Genomic DNA, 20,006 nt, shown 5'->3' with positions numbered 1-20,006 from the left:
ATGTAATTTTTTTTAAGATATTTAATAGTATTTAATAGATAATCTATGAGGTTGAAGCACAATTTTCCCCCAAAAAAATGTTCAGAAACTTATTTATGAAAATCTTGTTTTTTTTTTCTTTTTACAGTAAATGTCAAAGGAGTGCGTCATGAAAGAGCATCATCTTTTTTCGACATTCCAGCTGTGACACATCCATACTGTTACAGGTAAGTTTTTCTTTCTTTTTTGACTTAAAGCAACAAGGGGAATCTAATTTTAGAGTTTGAGCTATTGAATTTTAATTTAACCTTTAATTTTCTTTTTTTATTTATCAATTTGTACAAAATCTTTAAGTTTTTTATGAGGATTTTTTTTGAGCAATTTAAAAAAAAATTATTTGCTGATTTGTTATTATTGTACTTTTTTGATAATATTGTTAAAAAATGCTTTTCTCTCTCTCTCCCCTTTTTGTGTCTGTTTTTTTTTAGATTTCCATCATCACCACCTGCAGGGATTTTAAAGAAAAACGATGATGGTAAGATTTTAAGTGGTTTAAAATAACAACATCTATGAATAATAATTCAAAAAAGCAAAACGAACAATATTGTTTAATTTCAAATCTTATGTTTGTTCATTTATTTTAATTTTAAAGAAAATTTTCAAAATTTATAACCTTAGGACTTAATAACACAATTTTTTTAAGCGAAAAATTCTTACACATATTTTTCGATATTAGACTCTCATTCTTCTTTTTCATAGCACCTTGAACAGAGAAAAAATTTACCATCTTCAGCCAGTGGAGCTCAACCAATAATTCAATTTATTTTTATTAAATTTTAATATTTTTCATGTTTTGCATAAAAATATAAAAAAAATTAAACAAAACGTACGCGCGTCTCACTAAACAAACAAATTGAATATGAAAGAAAATTAAATGAAAATATCGCGCACAATTTATTTCTTATACTAATCCAATTGACAGGTTATGATTATTATACTGTATGCTAAAAACCTTCACCCCCCACCCCTGACACAGGAACATCTTGTTGCTTCATCAGCAACTTTATTGAACACGAAAGCTTGTGTTGTTGTTATAATAAACCACTAACTACTTACTTGCATACTAATGCAATAATACCGAGTCAATGGAATCAAAAAAAAAAAAAATACTGACATAAATCAATCTTTAAAATCTATTTATTGTGAAACAAGTAACAGTTGATAATCAAATCTTATTTTTGAAATAAAGTGAGAAATATTAAATGTTAAATAAAGTGCCTTATTGTTAAAGGAAAATAAAGGATAATAAATATTTCCTTAAGAACTAGAGTTATGAATTATTAAATATTGTTAAATTAGTTTTTGAAAAAAATCATATCAGCTTTAAGTACAAAACATTTACTAGCACAGTGGTACGTAGTTAGAAAAAATAAACACAAAAAAAAATAGTTTGATTTAAAAAGTTTTTTTTCGAAGAAGTACCTACTCCAAAACAGCCCCAAGAAATCAAATATCTACTTCCAAATTTCATTGTAACATTTCGCACTTACACTCCAATTACCAACACATGTCCATCGCTGAACAACCGACCTAATTCTGTTGATTTTAGTCTCATTCGACTAAATAACTCTCATCCAGCCATCTTTCGTAAAATACTCGTCCTTTTATCAAAAGCCAATAGATCTTTACGATATTGTTCCCTTAATAAAGATTATTGAGATACTTCAGCAACGTCTTTATAGATCGGTTGAAATTTTGACTTAAACGTAACTATTTATCAACTTTTGACCTTGATCTTGACATCTACTTTAGAAAGAGGAGAACTTTTCCAAACGATTTGCCAATTAGAATTTTAAGTCACTTACTACGTATCAGCTCGAGTTCAGTCAGATCCACAACGTAGCATAATATAGTGAATGTTTGGCATCTGGGTATAGTTTTACTGTAGTCAACACCAAGTCAACAACTTTAGTTCATTGTGATCATTAGAAGCAGCAGAACAGAGTATGTACCTCATCCCATGGTCTGTATCTTGGGTAATCTTACGAAGTCCATATACTTTTGCTCCCATAATTACTCTAACTTCGCGTTTTGGGAAAACGTTTTAAAACTTCATAGTAAACGAACTCAATGTTTTACGTTTAAAGGATATAAACCACGGTACATAGAGATACATATCGAAAATATCAATCTCAAATCAAATTAAAAAGTCTACTTAGATTGGGTTAGATTTTGCTGTCTGCCTACTACATTGAACATTTGACAGATCAGATAGAATACAAAAATATGACTATTACAAAAAAGGAGAGTAGTTGTTTCTTATTTATTCTGATTTTGACAACTTATATATAGATCATTATAGGGATCGGCATTCCAAATGACTAGGACTTAATGCGATATCCTAAAATGTATTAGATATCATGTTATATCTCAATCCATAATAATCTAAAGTCTTCTAGCAATCTTCTTGATATATGATTTTTAAGAACGGATAGGACAATACTACTGACCTAGTCTATGTAGCCATCTAATTTTCACTAAAGGATACCTAATTAATCAAGCATCTCCATACATAGTGAAAATCACCAATTTGAAATTAGAAAATTTCTTTCATTGTTTTCTTTTTATATTTTTTCTACTCTTCGAACCACTGTCCCTTCAAAAATTAACAAATAATTATATGTTTTTATAAACCAGACAGTAGTCGTAACATTAGCAAATCCACCTCTAATTCTATTCATCAAACATGCAATTCATACAGTAGATACTTTAACAACCCCTAGTTTATTAATATCCCCACTCCTGTCACCCAAATCGAAGGCACTCACACACTTATTGTTTGTAAATATTGTTTACAATCCTATGGGAATGTTTACGCAATATTTAACCTTATTTTCAGTTTCATTTGCAAAAACAAAAAAACAGAAAGAGGATTTTCTCTGTTCTAAAAGAGAGGGGGCAATTTCTCTTATAAACTCCCCCTTTTAAAGCAGTAGCAACAATATCAATGATGTTAATATAGTTGATATTGTTGTTTTTTTAATAACTGTTGTTGTTATTGTTTTTTCTTTCCACTTTTCCACTCTCAACACTTGTTCATAGATTATGCAGGTAGACTGTTGAATAATTTAAGCTATGTTGAGTGAATTTTATTACATTTTACGGCAAAAAGAGAGAAAAAAAAGGAATTTTGACGTTGATGAAAAGGATGCATCATCCTTTTCTGCTGGTGTTGTTGTAGTAGCATTTTCTGTTGTTAAATGGATGTTAATGTTGTGGGAATTAAAATTAAGTTTATATTTAATTTATATCCATTGCTATTTTGTTGCTACTTGTAAATGGTTTCATCATGTTTTTGGCCATTTAGCTTTAAGGGTATTAATGTTGAGTTGTTACGGGCGGTAAATATCAACTTGTTTAACATTAAAAGCAACAAAATAAAAGGGCTGATGTGTGAATAACAACAATAATAGATAAACAAACAAGAACAACATTATTAGATATGAGAGTAAACAAGGTAAAGAGTTTCTTAAACAAACATACAATGTGACTGGGATTCTAACAAACTAACTCTCAAGGATTTTTTTAAAATGAAATCTATTTTTACCCCAATTAAGCTGTATAGTTTTGTATAAAGTATTTTTGTTCTGTCTGTAAATAAATCTTACAATTGAATACACTGCAAATCATTGCCTAATCTGACAAAGATTTAACGCTTAATAATTTTGAAAATTAAAATTTGTTTATCTTTCTTTTACTCTATTCCAGATCCTAACTTTTGTAATAATAATGGTGTTTCGTCTTCCCTACAGTTTGGCCAACATTATCATAATACCAAAACTGAACATCCCGATTCTACAACTACGCATCTAAGCAATCATCATCCTCACAGCACTCATCCACATTCTCATCACCACGCCCACCATCACCATCATCCACATGCCCAAGGCACAAATCTTCATCATCATCATCATCAAGCTCATTTAAGTCCTCACTCATCGGCCTTTAAGTTTAGTCACTCACCCTCCGTCTATCATCATCAATATAATGGTCAGACGCCAACTGGGTATGGTTTAAGATCTACGGGAGATTTAACCCCATCATTGGCATTGACTCCGGTATCCACTACAACTGAAGTTGATATCAAATATGAAAATCCTTATAATTCCGCCATATCATCTACATATACTCTGAGGCCGGGCAGTGGTGTGGATTCCTCAACAGCAGTGTCTTCTACAGATACAGATTTCAAATTAGAAAGTTTATATGCCTCGAATAACAATATTACGACAAGTCATACAGTTAGTCAGCGCAGAGGTTCTCTGCAACTGTGGCAATTTTTGGTGGCTTTACTTGATGAACCGACCACAAAGTAAGTATTGGAAGGAAAATTAGAAATAAAACTAAACTAGGAGTAAACTAGATCCGAACTAACACTGAACTAGAACTGAACTAGAACTGAACTAGAACTGAACTAGAACTGAACTAGAACTGAACTAGAACTGAACTAGAACTGAACTAGAACTGAACTAGAACTGAACTAGAACTGAACTAGAACTGAACTAGAACTGAACTAGAACTGAACTAGAACTAAACTAGAACTAAACTAGAACTGAACTAGAACTGAACTAGAACTGAACTAGAACTGAACTAGAACTAACCTAGAACTGAACTAGAACTAGAACTTAACTAAATATTCTATTATCACTTTGTCTCCCTCACAGCTCAAGTTGTATCGCCTGGACTGGGCGTGGAATGGAGTTTAAACTCATTGAACCCGAGGAGGTGGCACGACGTTGGGGTATACAGAAAAATCGACCCGCCATGAATTATGACAAATTATCGCGTAGTCTACGCTATTACTATGAAAAAGGCATTATGCAAAAAGTTAATGGAGAACGTTATGTATATCGTTTTGTCTGCGATCCCGAGGCCCTTTTCAATATGGCTTATGGACATTTGGGTAATACTGCAACAGCCGCTAAAAATGATCATCAACAACTTCCACATCATCAACAGCAACATCTCAGTCACCACCATCATCATCATTTACTAGGTTCACCCAACTCAGCCGGTAAAACAAACGTAGACTCTAGTCTTATAACAAGAGATACTATAACAGCAAGCTCCTCATTAGAGGAGGAAGCCAACAGAGAAAGAAATGCTCTCAGCCATGTGACGGGAGCAAAACATCTTGAACAATTGTTTTATGGTAAATTTTAATTGAGGAAATAAAACAAAAGATATGTTAATTGATTGATATGATAACAATTTGTAATAGTGTTGTATTTGTAAATGTAGAAAATGTATTATTGTATATATTTATTATACATATGTATGTAAGTAAACACACTCATAAGTAGTTAATAAAACAATATTCATAAAAAATATAATTGAACAATATACATATGAGATACAAATACATTTTAATTCAAGATATTAAGGACTTAAAGCTTTTAGTTTTCTAACTTTTATTTCAGCAAAGCTTTAGTACTTGGATACCTTAACTGAATTTTATTATAACAAATTTTCTTTTTGTTTAAACACCCGACACAAATAAAATTCTACATAGGTGTTTTACAATGCTAAAGATTTATGCACTTTGTTGAGTGAATGTAAAGACCATTTGATTTATTACTAAATCTTTTGTGATAATACCCTTTTAACTTAAATTTCTTTTTAAATTAAAACTATTTATTTGTAAGTACTACTATAGTAAATGGCTTGGTATGGAACGCAAAATACATTAATTACATTTAAGAAGTCTTAGCCTTCTTTTCAGGAGATTCACCATTCTCTTCTTCCTTCTCACTACCTTCCGAAGCCGAGGCCGAACCGGAACCAGATGAAGCTGATTCTTCACATTTACGTTTTTCTGCCTTTTTGGGTTCTGGTGGTGGAGTATCTTTTTTCAATGTTCCCACATAGCTCTTAACCTTTTCCGGTTGTGGACTGTAGGCCCAGTGTATCAATTGCATGTGTATTTCGGAGGGTTTACCAGTATCATCGAACAGCTTAGCATCTTCTTCCTTAAGTTTTGCTAATAATTTGGCAATATTTCTATTACGTATAATATCCCACGAAGTGGAGTCATCATCGGCAGGGAACATGGTGCGCAAATGTTTGTAATTACCCTTAGCCTTAGGACCACCATAGGCTTTAAGGAATTCTGCCTGTAAAGCATCTTCCGGCTGGGGTAATTGTTCTATAACATTGTAAGCCAAATAGGCTCTATTGTTTTTGATGAGATTTTCCGTTTCGAATTTCTCAAGGAAATCTTCTAGTATTTTAACACCTTCTTTGATGGATTGAATCTTTTCTTCATTTTTAGTACCGGAAAGTACACGTTTTGAGCTGCCAATTAGACCTTTGACAGCAAGTTTCTGATATTCAGGATCACGGTCTTCTAGAATTCTAAAATAAATATAAGAGAAATATTAGTTAAAAAAATTAAGTTGGGAAGTATTGGGATAAAGAAATAAAATCAATTACCAAGAACTGAACTAAAACTGAAACAGAACTGAACTAGAAGTGAACTAGAACTGAACTAGAACTGAACTAGAACTGAACTAGAACTGAACTAGAACTGAACTAGAACTGAACTAGAACTGAACTAGAACTGAACTAGAACTGAACTAGAACTGAACTAGAACTGAACTAGAACTGAACTAGAACTGAACTAGAACTGAACTAGAACTGAACTAGAACTGAACTAGAACTGAACTAGAACTGAACTAGAACTGAACTAGAACTGAACTAGAACTGAACTAAAACTGAACTAGAACTGAACTAGAACTGAACTAGAACTAAACTAGAACTGAACTAGAACTGTACTGGAACTGAACTAGAACTGGAACTGAAATATAACTTAACTATTACTGAACTGGAACTGAAATATAATTGACATTTTGAAAAATTCTTTTTAGGGATAGTTCAAGTCAAAATTGAACTGAAATCTTGACAGAATTAACTGGAAATTGTCTTCAAATCAAAACTAGGAACTTTCACAAAACCATTAAAGTCTACGTAGAGGTTGTGGAGAACAAAATAGGTCAACAGGAAGTAAAGATAATACCCAAATTATAATTAATTGAAATATAAGCAACTACACCATTTCCAGGCAAATTTACAATTGAATCATACTAGAAGAAGTTAATAAACTTATACGTGGGTTTCTTTAATAGAAACGATTGTAATAAACTTAAACAATATTGAAATAAATCATTTAAAAATTACTTATCCAAAATATAAACATTTTAAATTTATTCTATACAACATATTTTATATGCAAATTTGAATATATCTTAGGCAACAGTATAAAGTCTAAATTAAAAAAAAACAGTTCTACGTCACACTTTAAAATAAAAATATTCGTTAAGCAGCTTCAACTCACAATTTCAATTATTAGAACACAGATACAAAAATAAATGTATTATTAATTAGCATTCCGTAAAACAAGCCATTAAAGATTTATGACTGAAATGAAATTACACATATCCATACATATGTATATACATACATACGTTCGAAATAAGAACCAAATAAACAAATTACAATTCAAATATTTTCGGTTAAACAAAAAGTTGCAAAAAAAAAATCAAGCGTCATAAAAAGAAGTGCAGAGTCGTAGTATTAGTTTGTTGGAAATATTTCAATCAAATTTATTTATATTAACAATAACAACAATAAAAATTTCAAATGATTATTATTTTAAAATTTGCATTTTTAAATTATTTTAAGATACTTCACTTTTTTCTAAATTAATGCATACATTCCCCTTTCGTTTTTTTACTCTAAGTGAGTGATAATATTTTTGTTTTACTGAGCACCTGGTAATTATGATAAGTCCAATTACTCTGATTATGATGATATTTAAAATAATAATGATCTTATGGCAGTGTACTACAGTGGTTTGTATTGAATGTTTTTTGTTGTTCGAATTTCACAATAAAGTGTAATTTTGAATAGAAGTCCTATTTTGAAAACGTAACATGATACAGACCCAAAAAATTGCAATTGTATTTAAATATCTTGGGAGCGTTGTTATTTCAGATATTAAATCCCCCGGGAACACTAAAACTGATTTTCCGATTTATTAATAATACTTTTTTTCATAAATCGTAAACGTTTCGTCACCAACTTTTTTCTATGTAAGAGCTCACAACCGGCTTGATAGAGGGCTAGGTGTTATATTTCGAAACTAATGACCTTTTCTGGCCTTTAACTTCAACATAAATGTCTTCATATCTTTAATATTTAATAATAAAAATTACTTACTCCTTAAATTTTCCATAAATATCTGAAAACTAGAAGTATAACTACCGGTTTAACGATAACGAGAGGTGGTGAATATGGGTGTAAATATCTGGAATTAGCGGACTGCAAATTGCATAAGGTTTTACCGGATATATGGTTTCTATTTTCAAAACTATACCGACAAATTTCGCAAAAGAAACATTGCGAAATGGAACTTCACTAGGTACAAGGTACTTAATATGTTTCTAAAGAATAAAAAAGGAGACTTTGTTGTTTTAATACTTTTTTAAGGATAAGACTTTTGTCGATTTTTTGACTTTTCCACTTTTCGCATTTATTAAAAAGTTGATTTTTCGACTTTTTGCATTTATGAAAAGTTGATTTTTCGACTTTTTTCATTTAATTAAAAGTCGACTTTTAGACATTTTCCGATTTTTTTTTTGACTTTTCGACTTCTTTCAAGTTTTTCCGACTATTTTTGAGTTTTTGATTTTTTGACTTTTTTTTCCACTAATTTAAAACTTTTGACTATTTTTGACTTTTTTCTAATACTTCTAGTTTACGACTTTTTCCGACTATTCGAATTTTTTCGACTTTTTGTGACTTTTCGACCTTTTTCGACTTTTTTGGACTTTTTTGGCTATTTTCGACGTTTTCCGTCTTATCGACTTTTTCGAACTTTTATTCCTTTTTCGACTTTTTAACTTTGTTCGACTTATCGACATTTTCGAACTTTTGGACCTTTTCCAATTTTTTAATTTTTTTCGACTTTTTTTGATTTTTAGACTTTTTTCGACTTTTATTTACAAAGTCGACTTTTCGACTTTTTTCACAGACGATATTTATTGACTTTTTTGGAACAAAATAGTCGACTTCGACTTTTTACGGCAAAAAGTCGATTGTTCGATTGTTCGAAAGATTTACAGAACCCTTTTAACTTTGTTCGACTTATCGAATTTTTCGAACTTATGGACCTATTCCGACTTTTTAACTTTTTTCGACTTTTTTGACTTTTTTCGACTTTTCGACTTTTTTCACAGACGATAGTTATCGACTTTTTTGGAACAAAATAGTCGACTTCGACTTTTTTTCGGCAAAAAGTCGATTATTCGAAAGTCGATTTATAGAACTCTACCTCCAATTGTAGAGGTTTTAAACTGAAAAGTAGAATTTTGAAAAACAAAATTTTTGAATATAAAAATATTTCAAAATGTTTACAAACGATGACCAGTCATATAAATGTTGCCACAAGCTTGATATGACAATATTGACAGTATTATCGATATAAATTTAAATGTATAATTTGTTTAGAATGATTCTATATAATAGGAATGTTTCGTGTAAAATGGATAAATCGATAAAAATAAATAAATACAACAAATACTCATCGTCAAGTAATGAAAACAGTCATTAGAAAAAGTAATATTAACACAATATTGACATAATTTAAATGATTCTACTTTTTTCCCCCCAAATAAAAAATAAGCGAGAAGTATTTATAAATAAAAGTTTTTTTTTAAATTTCTTTCGTTTACAACGTGTTTGGCGGTGAGTGGCATCACGAAAATATACAAAATAAAAATTTATAAAGAAAAATACTGAAAACTAACTAAATACTACTACTTTAGAAAACACTACCAAAATGACATCATTGCAAATGCCAACCGACCTTCACGTTGTAGAGTAAGTATCTCACGATGGTATTAAAATAAATATGCAGAATTGAAAAACAACCACATTATAAACTACTAAAACAAAACAACAACAAAACTATATAGAAAAGATAACAACAAAAATCTACATATAGGTAAAGAGCAGGCCCATTAGGTCAATAAAAGCGATTATTTATATGAAATGAAGATGACAGACATCTTGTATCTTTAATTATATAGCAAAAATGTACAAAACGTAAGAAAAAAGTACGTTTTTTTTACTACCCAAAATTAACAACTGTGTGAGGAATTGTTAGAAATATGTAAAAACGTTAAAAATTAAATATGATAACTTTTAATTAACTTACTTGAGTGTTTTCTCTGCCGATTCCTTATCCTTGAAACCCAAACCAGGTACAGTTTCTACTTTATCTTCATTATCGGTTTTGGCATTTTTATTGGCGGCACCACCACCATTCTCGGCTAACCAATTCTCAAATACTTCTATAGCATCATTGATATTTTTAACTTTATCTTCGGCTTTGGTCACTAAAGGTAAAAAGGGAATGTGTGTGTTTTTTTAATATTTTTAAATTTAACGTTTTTTTTTTCTCTCATTTAACCTACTTGTTAAAACTCTCTTGGCTCTGCCCAATAAACCACGCACAGTCAATTTACGATATTGCATATCATGACTTTCCAACAGGACTAAGGTTTCCTCGGCCTTTTCTTTATTTTTGAAACCGAATTTTGAATCATTATTATCAGCCATTTTTAATATTTATATATATTTTTTTCTTTTTTCTTAATTATTTAACTTTAATAAGACGTCTTTCAGCACTCAACGTTCAAATACAACTGAATACAAAAATATTTAAATAAAATGTATTTGACAAAAATATTTATTTCGTTTAATTATTAAGCAGCCAAACAGCCAGAGTCATAGAGTCATTTAGTCACTCAGTCTATTGTCTGTCGTTCAGTTAATTTTTTCCTTCATTTGCCGCTCTGTAGTACAACCTCTGCATTTCAAGTTGTTACTAATGAGTTAATATACCGACAGAACCAGTGGTGGTAGTTGTTTGGATAGATGGACAGACGCATTGCTCTGCTCTATACGAATTTCGTATATTTAAACTTGTACACACACAAATTTTGTGGCCGTCTTTATATACATACATACAAATATTAGAATTAATTTAATTTCTGCTAATTTTGTTTTTGTTTTATTTTTTTATTGTTATTCTTTTGTTTTGTTTGTTTTTTTTTCTCTGTTTTGTTTAACAAACACTATACACACTAATAGTGAGTGAGTTTCACTTGTATTGTATTTATTTCGCATTTTGTTTGGGGGAGCATAATTTGGGGGAACCGATAACAACAAAAAACCATCCATTAAATAAGACTCACACATTTAAAAATGATGTCATGTGGACTCGTTGGTAAAAAAAGTAGGAAAGTATAGTCGGGCATGGCCGACCATATAATAGCCTACACCATGAGTATATTTAAGCCATTTATTGATAAAAAAAAACTAAAATTTCTAAATGAGGCTTTACATAGGTCAAATATAGGCCGATCCTCGACCTATTGGGAAAAGGATATATTTCTAAATAACAGTTAGTTTTGTTGAGTTTCATTGCGATACAAATGGTTACAAGTCAACTTTAGACGTTTAAGTCATTTTTGAAGGGGGGTTTGTATGGGGGCTAGGGTCAAATATAGGCCGATCCTTACGAATATCTGCAGTGTCATATATATACTTATATAAAACTTATTTTTGTAAATTTTAGAGAGATAGCAGAATATTTGACGTAATTATGGCATAAAAAGTTCAAATCGGGAGGTACGGTTGTATGGGGGCTAGGTGAATTTATGGACCGATTTCAACAATTTTCAATAGGCTTCGTCCCTGTGCCAAAAAATGTGCTTGGTCAAATTTCATCAAATTATCTTGAAAATTGCGGCCTGTACCTTGCGCACAAGGTTTACATGAACAGCCAGCCAGCCGTATAGACGGATGGACATGTCTTAATCGACTCAAAAAATGATTCTGAATCGATCGGTATACTTTAAGGTGGATATTGCACCAATATTTTTTATGTTACAAACATCAGCACAAACGTATAATACCCTCCCCACTATAGTGGTGTAGGGTATAACAATTTGGTAGAATGGTATATTTCAAGGTACTGAAATCAAATCTCATAAAAAGTACCAAACAAAGATTTGTTATCAGAACCTATATTTCGGTAAAAGATTTATAGTATTTTTATAATTTCATAATTGTATCTATAATACAAATTTAATAGGAAATTATAGCTTAACTTATTTTTAAACAAAGAGTATCAAATTAATTAAAATCAAATTAATTAAATTCAAAATTGCCCGAAATTATATCATCTTAAGGGTTTCAATAATTTTGATACAAAATTTATCAAATATATTTTGGTTTTAAGATTTTTTTAATACGTATTATACTCAGTTCCAATTTCAAAGCACACTTTTGAAATTCCCTAGATTTATTAAATCTTACAACGTTGGCAGTAAAATGAGCAGAAAATGTACAAAAAATAGTGTCAACTTTCACAATTTTGACAAGCAACATTGTCAGTAATGCTTTTTCTGACAACGTTGCAAAAGAAAAATTTTAAGTTTACGCAATTGTTCGACATTTTCTGCACATTTTACTGACATCGTTGTAAGATCTGACAACCGTGTATCACAGCTTCCAATTTAACATAACAAAATTTTGAACCTGAGTGTATTTCAGTAAATAATAACAATCCAATAATAAAAATTTTATTGAAAACCGATACAAAGAACATTTATGAAATCTTCCTTTCGAATAAAAAAAAAAAATTATATACAAATTTTCAGATTATATTTTTATCCAAACTAAACTTAACAAATCGGAAGATTATTGTTTTATATACAGCTAAATATTGTTCTTCAAATTAGACTGCAATATCAAGAGATTTAAAAAAATATAAGTAAAAATTTCGATATTTTAAAATTCGGGAAGATAAGCTGACGCGAAGATTTCCTTATTATATTTCGATATCCTTTAACTGAATTGCAATTTTAATAACTAGAGTTATCAGTATTATTAATTCTACCTTTAGTAATTGCTTAAATATTCTTCGGAAATAAAAAGTACTTTTGTAGTAGCAGTTTTTACATTCCTACTCTAAAAAACAATCATAGACAAAATTTACATAAATATTTTCTATAAGTATTTATTAATGTCTTAAAAATTGGAAAAAGTTTTCTTAAAATCAACAACAAAAACTTATATGTATACACTTTGGTACTTTTAGTCTAATAAAGTTCCTTTTTTTCAAACCAATTAGGTACCAGTTGCTTCCCTTCTTAACCCACACTTTAAGTAAAACGGAGAATAGTAGCAAAGAGTGGCAGAATAAGAGAACGTTATTTATAAACAAAATACTCATGGTTTATTTTAAAAGAATTTTAATAATCAAAACAAAAAACATGTTAAAATTAGTGAATAATAAATGCGTAAAATATCTTTAAATAAGAAAATAAAATGAAGCATGTGAACTCTTGTTTTTTATAAAATATAACATATTAGTTAGTTATTTAGTTAGATAGATAGTTAGTTAGTTAGTTAGTTAGTTAGTTAGTTAGTTAGTTAGTTAGATAGTTAGTTAGTTAGTTAGTTAGTTAGTTAGTTAGTTAGTTAGTTAGTTAGTTAGTTAGTTAGTTAGTTAGTTAGTTAGTTAGTTAGTTAGTTAGTTAGTTAGTTAGTTAGTTGGTTGGTTAGTTAGTTACTTAGTTCGTTTGGTTTGTTGGTTGCTGCCGTACTGATGTACTTGCAGTAAGTATTCGATATGTCACTCACTTAGCTATCACTTTCTCTGAACGTTGCCCAACACTATTTTTGAATACAGTGGCAACTCCAACGACCTAATATTTTCCCATCAAGGAAAACCCTTTAGTCAGAGGTGTTAATTTTTTAATAATATAAATATATCTTTTTTATTAATTTTGCACGTTAGCAACTTTAATTTTATCTTAAACAACTTGCGTTTAAAAATGTTTAATATGGAGAGATTTTGTATCAAAAATCTTCACACGTAATCTGACTAAATTTACAAAAAAAAAAAACGTCAAAACATCCCAAAATCGTTACATATAACACCCCTGTCTAAACTCAACAAATACGAAATGTCATTTTTTTGTACTTCTTTTTTCTCAATTGTGAAACAAGGTGTAATGTGTGAAAAATATATACATTTTAATTGAAAATTTACTAAAAACGCCTTAAAAAACTAACAATTTGTTAAATAAAAACAAAAAAGAAAATACTAAAACAAAATGCAGTAATTATAAAAAAGAAATGTAAGGAAATACAAACTGGGCGTAATGGCTTTAAAATACACTGCCACAGCTAAATAGTGTTGATGGATGGCTTGTAGACTGACAAGAAAGTTGGACAGACGGAGCTGAAAAGAAACAAATTGGTGGCAGACGAAAAAAATATAGCAACAAATTGTAGGAAAACAGAATAACAAATTGAAAAATAACAAGGAATCAATTGATAAGACGACACAACAACAAAGGTAAACAATTGAAAGCCGCCAGTAAACAAAAAGACGAAGAAGAAACAAAAACGAAAAACTCAATAATTGCAATATAATGTCTAACGATGTGCACTTGGCCAAAGTGAGTAAGATACATCGCAGCAGTGACATAGTGGCCAAGGGTGCCATAATGAACCAGCAACGAGGACGTTGTGCTGGTCTGCGTTTAGCAGGCAAGGGAGTTGATCTAATGGATAATATGCGTCCCTGTGATGAGGAGTATTTGTTTGGCAGTATTAGTCCCAGAGGTGGCATTACACACTTGCCCGGTGATTTGGAATCACCGGATCATACACAACGTGATACCACTGAAAGTGACAACAATATAAGTTCCTGTTCTACACTGGATATTGTCAATAAAGTAAGTAGAGTTCTAGAGGCACATGGGTACAAGACAGTGTAGGAAGAGTTAAATATTAATAATTGGAGGACAATTTGTTGTTGGTAATGATATTTAGGGGGTCTAGGGTTAGGTGCTGCTGACATTTGTGCGCAGCTGCGTACAAACGCATTTAAATGACATTTTATAGGTGCATTCGTTGGTCACAAGGGTCAGAGGAATTGTGACGTTTAAGTTTATGGCGAAATTTTGTTATGTTTTCTTTACTGAACTCAAAATCAAAACTATAATAGAAACAATTTATAGGAAAAATACCAAACAACAACGACGTAATCAGTTTTTCTTCTTTAAAAATATATATTTTTATTAATAAATATTGAAGAAAATTAAAATGTCTAAATTTCTATGGAAAAAATGATCTCAGAACAGCTGTTAAGACGTAGTCTTAGTTGTATGTGCTGTTCAGAACAACAGAGACAGGAATCAATGCTGAAACGTCAAGAGATACGTCGTAGTTGGGAGTATACCTTAGTGGCACAACCTATGCCCTTAAGAGCTATCAATGTAGTTGTATTGAATGAGTTAATTATTTTAAATTATTTTAATTTTTATTTTTTTTTACTTTCAAGGTTGATAATCTTTCCTTGCAACAGTTGGAAACTAAAGTGCGAGAATTGTCTCAACGTTTGCAGCAGGCTGAAGAACAACGTACTACTGTGCAGCAGCAATTGGAAGAATGCAATGCGGAAAAGGAAATTTGCTTGAGACGTTTGGAAATCGTTAGTGCCGCCCATGAGTGTCGTATTACGGAAATGCACTGTGTTATAGCTGAATTAAGTAAAAAACTACGCAATAAACAGGAGACTACTATTTTGGAAGAACAAGAACCCGAAGGAAGTGGTAAGTTAAAAATTAGTAATAAATGAAATTTGAAAAATATCATTTACAATTGAAAAACTTTAGATGTTTTGATATTTATTAAACATTTTCTTAAACATTGCAGAAATAAGTTACCAAGAAGGTTCTGTTTACAATTCTGAACTAAACCTAACAAATCCTGATGCAGAATGTCAAACAGATCCTTTAGAAGAAGCTGACTACTCTCACAATGAAGTGGAACATAATTTGTGCAGTGAAGTTACAGAGGAGCTAAAGATATGCGATACCAATTATAAAGCACAAGTAGAAGTTAGTTAAAGATTTTTAAAAATCCTTTAAATATAAAAAAACTTATTTACTTTCTTATAATTTATAGGCTTTACAAGAAGAAATTCTCCACCTTAAGGCTCAAATGGCATTGCTGCAATCGGAGATAGCCAATGCTAATGGTCACAATGGTGGCATTAGTACAGCAGTAGAAGAACCAGGCAGTATTGAACATTATGGTGCTGATGTAGAGGCCACACAAAGCTTAGACTCTTTGGAGCCTTCGTTACAATTAACGCACAAAGATGTTGATGATGAGGTCTTGAACGATTTAAATAATACCTCGACATTAACTGCCGAAGACACCTACGTCACCAGTCCTCATAAAATACCAGCCATACCCAAAATGGCCGAGAGGGTAAGACTAAAATGTGCCAGTAAAATAGAGGGTGATAATATAACAGCCATGGATTTAAGGAATAATGAGGTAAAACTACATAAACAAAATAATAAAATTAATACTTAAATTGTTTCAATTGAATACTAGATTAAAAATGCCAATATAGTAGAACATTTGGTATCTGATCTCAAGCAGAATAATAGCTCTCTTATGGAATCGTTTATTGAACCCTCTCAGCTGGATAATGAACTGCAACGTTTACAGCGTAAAGTTGAGCATTTAAAGGTGCAAAATACGGTTTTGTCTTTGACCTTAGATGAGGCCAAGGAACACTGTGAACATTTGTATTTATTGTGTGGAAAATATGAATCAAATGCTATAGCTTTGCAGGCAGCCTTAAATTGTAGTGATCGTGCCATTGAGGCATATGATGTTATGTTGGCTTTATTGGAAAGCAAGTAAGTTTTATTTAATTGATTGTTAATATAAAATGTCTTTGCTCTGACATGAATTTCATTTATGTTATTTTAAGATTGGGTTTAATTAAAGAAAAGTCCTCGGCAGCTGAAGAAAGTCGCAAAGCGGTTGAATCGGTGGCCCGCCATTTGCTAGATCGTTTGGAAAGTGAGAAGAACACATGTGAAAATAGTTTAGGTCCTTGGCAAAATAGGTAAAATAGTTGAAGTTTGACAAATATTTAAAAGAACTCTTGAATAAAATATTTAAACATCAAACAAAACTCTTTACCATTAACAGTTTTAGCATCCCCGATAAAGTCACTCCCACACCATGGACATCGGAAGACGATAATCGTCTACGTTATCATGTGTCCAAACTTAAGGGCAGACGTTCCACTGTACAAAACACTATTGTTAATCTCGAATCGCCTTTCAGTGATTCCTATGAAAAATCACGTTTATCACTGGAAAGCAAAAAGGAATTGAGCGGTAAGGAAAAAGCTACTGCTCTCGATTTAGAAATGGCAGTGCTAATGCAAGAATTATTAAACTTACGTGAAGAAAATATTGCACTTAAAGTAAAAGCTGAACAGGCGGAACGAGAAAAGCAATACGCCAATGATCGTATAGGCGTTCTGCATGAAGCACTCAAACAACTACAGCATCAATTACAACTAAATAATGAAACTACAGAATTATTTCATCATCAGCAGCAACGACCCTTACATATAGTGGACCAACGTAATTCAACCTATTCGGAGGCAGAACATGTAGCCCTGACCGAACAACAATTGGTGGAGGCTTTATCAAGAGAGTCCGAACTAAAGGGACGCATACAAACGCTTATAGCATCGGTAACAGAGTCACAAAAAATCTCAGATGAAAAATATGAACATTTACACAATACTGTTAGGGAATTACAGAAAACGAATCTGTGAGTTTAGAAGTTTTTTTTAAATAACAAAATATTAATCGTGTTTTCCATTTTGTTTTAGAAGCCTTACCCAAATCATTGAGCAAAATAAACGCAAATATCAAACTCGTATACGTAAATTGGAACAAAAAATTATGGATATCACTTTGGAAATAGGTCGCCAACAGCAGCATCAACAATTGGAACAGGAAGTGGCCAATATTAATAAATACAAATATAAACAGTATACACCTTCTGCTGCCTCCATGCAACAACAAACTACAACACATTTCAATAGGCATCAACATCATCACCACCAGCAGCAGCAGCAACAACAACAACAATCACATCATGATAATGTACCCGAAACAACTTTGTAGTAAGAAATTTATTTCCTTAAGTTCATAAAAGTTTCCATATTTTCGTTATCTTTTTTTTCAAATTTCAAAAAGAAATTAATACAATTTCCAGATACTATTAATAGTTTTCTAATTGTAAAGATTACAACAATTTTTAATCCTATTGGAACATTTTAAAAGTTGATCAGCAATTATATTGGAAATTTTGTAGAAAACCTTACAAGATCTGATGTGTATAAATATTGTAATACTCTCTCTTGCATATCTTTATACTTTTCACTTCTATCCCTCTACTATTAATCTCTATGTCTACAAATTATACACAATAATAATTATTAACAAATGTAATTTATATACTCGTTAATAGCTTGTGTATTTAACAAACTTTTAGTTTAGTTTTCTAATTAGTCTAAAAAAATGTTTATTTTTTTTTTAATTTCCTGCCAATTTTTTAACTAATATAATACTTTTATACTATTGTTTTGGCTTTTTTTATATTAAAAGTAAAATTAAAACAAAAATATTTTAAATACTTATTAACACAGATGTGCCATTTGTTAAGCATTAAAAAAGCTTTCTTTTTTGTAAAAATAAAAAAATAAAAAATATTAAACGAATTATTTTCGTTTATCCTCTTTTTCATAATTGATTAACAACAACAAAAAAACAATTTATTATTATTATTCAAGTTTACTATTCATACACTTATTAAAGAACATTAAATAAAAGAATTATATATTTATATAATTATTATTATTAATTAATATATTATGAAAATATCAATAGCAATGTTAGCCCATTTAGCAGAGTTGTTAAAAGAAACAGAAAAAAATTAAAACAAAATTATTATTAATTTAATGATGGGGAAAAAAAGTGCAGCTTGTATTTGCTTTTTTTGTAAAGAAAAACAATAAACAAATAAAAAAAAATATTATACATATATAAATTATAAATATAAACTATAAAATTACGAAAATGTGTTTTACTGTTTAAATTATGGGGAAGTTGTTGTTGTAACAGGTTGGCTGTAACTGGATGTTCTTCCCTGGGGAAAGAACTTCCGATTGATACAGCTGTTGCTGAGTTGACAACCTTTGAATAGAGTCATTAGGGAGCGGAGATCCAATTGTCGATGGGAACATAGTTGTAAAAGCTAAAACTATATAATAATCTAGTTCCAATGAGAAGTTTTTTGGATTTGCGGGTGTTATGCACTTTTTCTATATAATTCCATGGAATTTTGCAAATACTACTCATTTTTTGGGAGTTTAGCTTTGGGAGCATTCATTATATAAACCCTCTACTTTATAAACCAAACGTTCAAGTTATACGGATGTCGAACGATATGTACAATAGCGACAAGATAGCATAGAATCGATCTCAAAAGATCCATGATATCGATATTAGAATATAAACAAACATTTTGCAATTGGATCATTATTCCAATAGGAAAGAACTATCAGCTATGTAACAACAATTGGTTATTTGATAACATATGGAAATACCTACGTCCATTGATAATTATTTATATTAAAAATAGGTACTCACTTTGTTTAATATAAAATCATACAGGGAGGCGAGATATTTGCCTTAGCATCAAAAAGATAGCACCTCTTTTTAATTATTGATCAATATTTATAATTTGTAATAATTTTTATTTATATATTGCTTTTTATTTATTTAACTTTATATTTTATGAAAAACTTAACTTTTTTAATTTCCAACAAAATTTTTCTTCATTTTTTATTATTTTTACACCAATAAGAATTTTCACAATTTTCTTTTTAGATTTTTATTTTATAACAGACTTATCGTTAAAGAAAAAATACACTTTACATAAACTTAACACTGTGATTAATAATAATTTCAAAATTTTTTTATTAATTTTATTACTTT

General features: G+C 30.4%; 3 protein-coding genes across 5 annotated transcripts in view; 2 read left to right on the top strand and 1 right to left on the bottom strand.

Moving 5' to 3' along the window:
• LOC111689044 (ETV5-related protein Ets96B) overlaps positions 1-5,232 on the top strand; it is a 9,078-nt gene extending 3,846 nt beyond the window's left edge. The window contains exons 4-7 of the mRNA XM_046949870.1: positions 128-206; positions 468-514; positions 3,748-4,351; positions 4,704-5,232. Coding sequence (XP_046805826.1) covers positions 128-206; positions 468-514; positions 3,748-4,351; positions 4,704-5,202 — 1,229 coding nt within the window. The 3' untranslated portion in view covers positions 5,203-5,232. The remainder of the gene's footprint in view (positions 1-127; positions 207-467; positions 515-3,747; positions 4,352-4,703) is intronic.
• LOC111675483 lies at positions 5,228-10,914 on the bottom strand. The gene is made up of 3 exons (XM_046950014.1): positions 10,515-10,914; positions 10,256-10,436; positions 5,228-6,393 (listed from the first exon to the last, which is right to left on the bottom strand). The coding sequence occupies exons 1-3, from the start codon at positions 10,657-10,659 to the stop codon at positions 5,736-5,738; spliced, it is 984 nt and encodes a 327-aa protein (XP_046805970.1). The 5' UTR covers positions 10,660-10,914; the 3' UTR covers positions 5,228-5,735.
• A 3,120-nt stretch (positions 10,915-14,034) lies between these two features.
• LOC111675461 (colorectal mutant cancer protein) lies at positions 14,035-19,018 on the top strand. Of its 3 annotated transcripts, none has more exons than XM_046949377.1 (8): positions 14,035-14,855; positions 15,464-15,734; positions 15,838-16,022; positions 16,090-16,467; positions 16,528-16,838; positions 16,913-17,050; positions 17,137-17,772; positions 17,837-19,018. In XM_046949377.1, the coding sequence occupies exons 1-8, from the start codon at positions 14,550-14,552 to the stop codon at positions 18,129-18,131; spliced, it is 2,520 nt and encodes an 839-aa protein (XP_046805333.1). In that variant the 5' UTR covers positions 14,035-14,549; the 3' UTR covers positions 18,132-19,018. The 3 variants fall into 3 exon arrangements, with proteins under 3 accessions (XP_046805333.1, XP_023291996.2, XP_046805334.1); XM_023436228.2 differs by having other exon boundaries at positions 14,045-14,855; positions 17,834-19,018; XM_046949378.1 differs by lacking the exon at positions 14,035-14,855 and adding an exon at positions 15,188-15,398 and having other exon boundaries at positions 17,834-19,018.
• The last annotated feature ends 988 nt before the right edge of the window (positions 19,019-20,006 follow it).

Source organism: Lucilia cuprina, chromosome 4 (genome assembly GCF_022045245.1).
Source record: "Lucilia cuprina isolate Lc7/37 chromosome 4, ASM2204524v1, whole genome shotgun sequence".
Lineage (NCBI taxonomy): Eukaryota > Metazoa > Arthropoda > Insecta > Diptera > Calliphoridae > Lucilia > Lucilia cuprina.
The sequence above is the reverse complement of the archived record's forward strand: the minus strand, read 5'-3'. Positions and strand labels throughout refer to the sequence as shown.

Coding starts and splice junctions, on each gene's coding strand:
- LOC111675483 (XM_046950014.1), bottom strand. CDS start 10,659: ATGGCTGATAATAATGATTCAAAATTCGGTTTCAAAAATAAAGAAAAG. Junction 10,437..10,514: donor AGCCAAGAGAGTTTTAACAA/GTAGGTTAAATG, acceptor TTTTACCTTTAG/TGACCAAAGCCGAAGATAAA. Junction 6,394..10,255: donor TCGGCAGAGAAAACACTCAA/GTAAGTTAATTA, acceptor TATTTATTTTAG/AATTCTAGAAGACCGTGATC.
- LOC111675461 (XM_023436228.2), top strand. CDS start 14,550: ATGTCTAACGATGTGCACTTGGCCAAAGTGAGTAAGATACATCGCAGC. Junction 14,856..15,463: donor CACTGGATATTGTCAATAAA/GTAAGTAGAGTT, acceptor TTTACTTTCAAG/GTTGATAATCTTTCCTTGCA. Junction 16,468..16,527: donor TGGATTTAAGGAATAATGAG/GTAAAACTACAT, acceptor ATTGAATACTAG/ATTAAAAATGCCAATATAGT.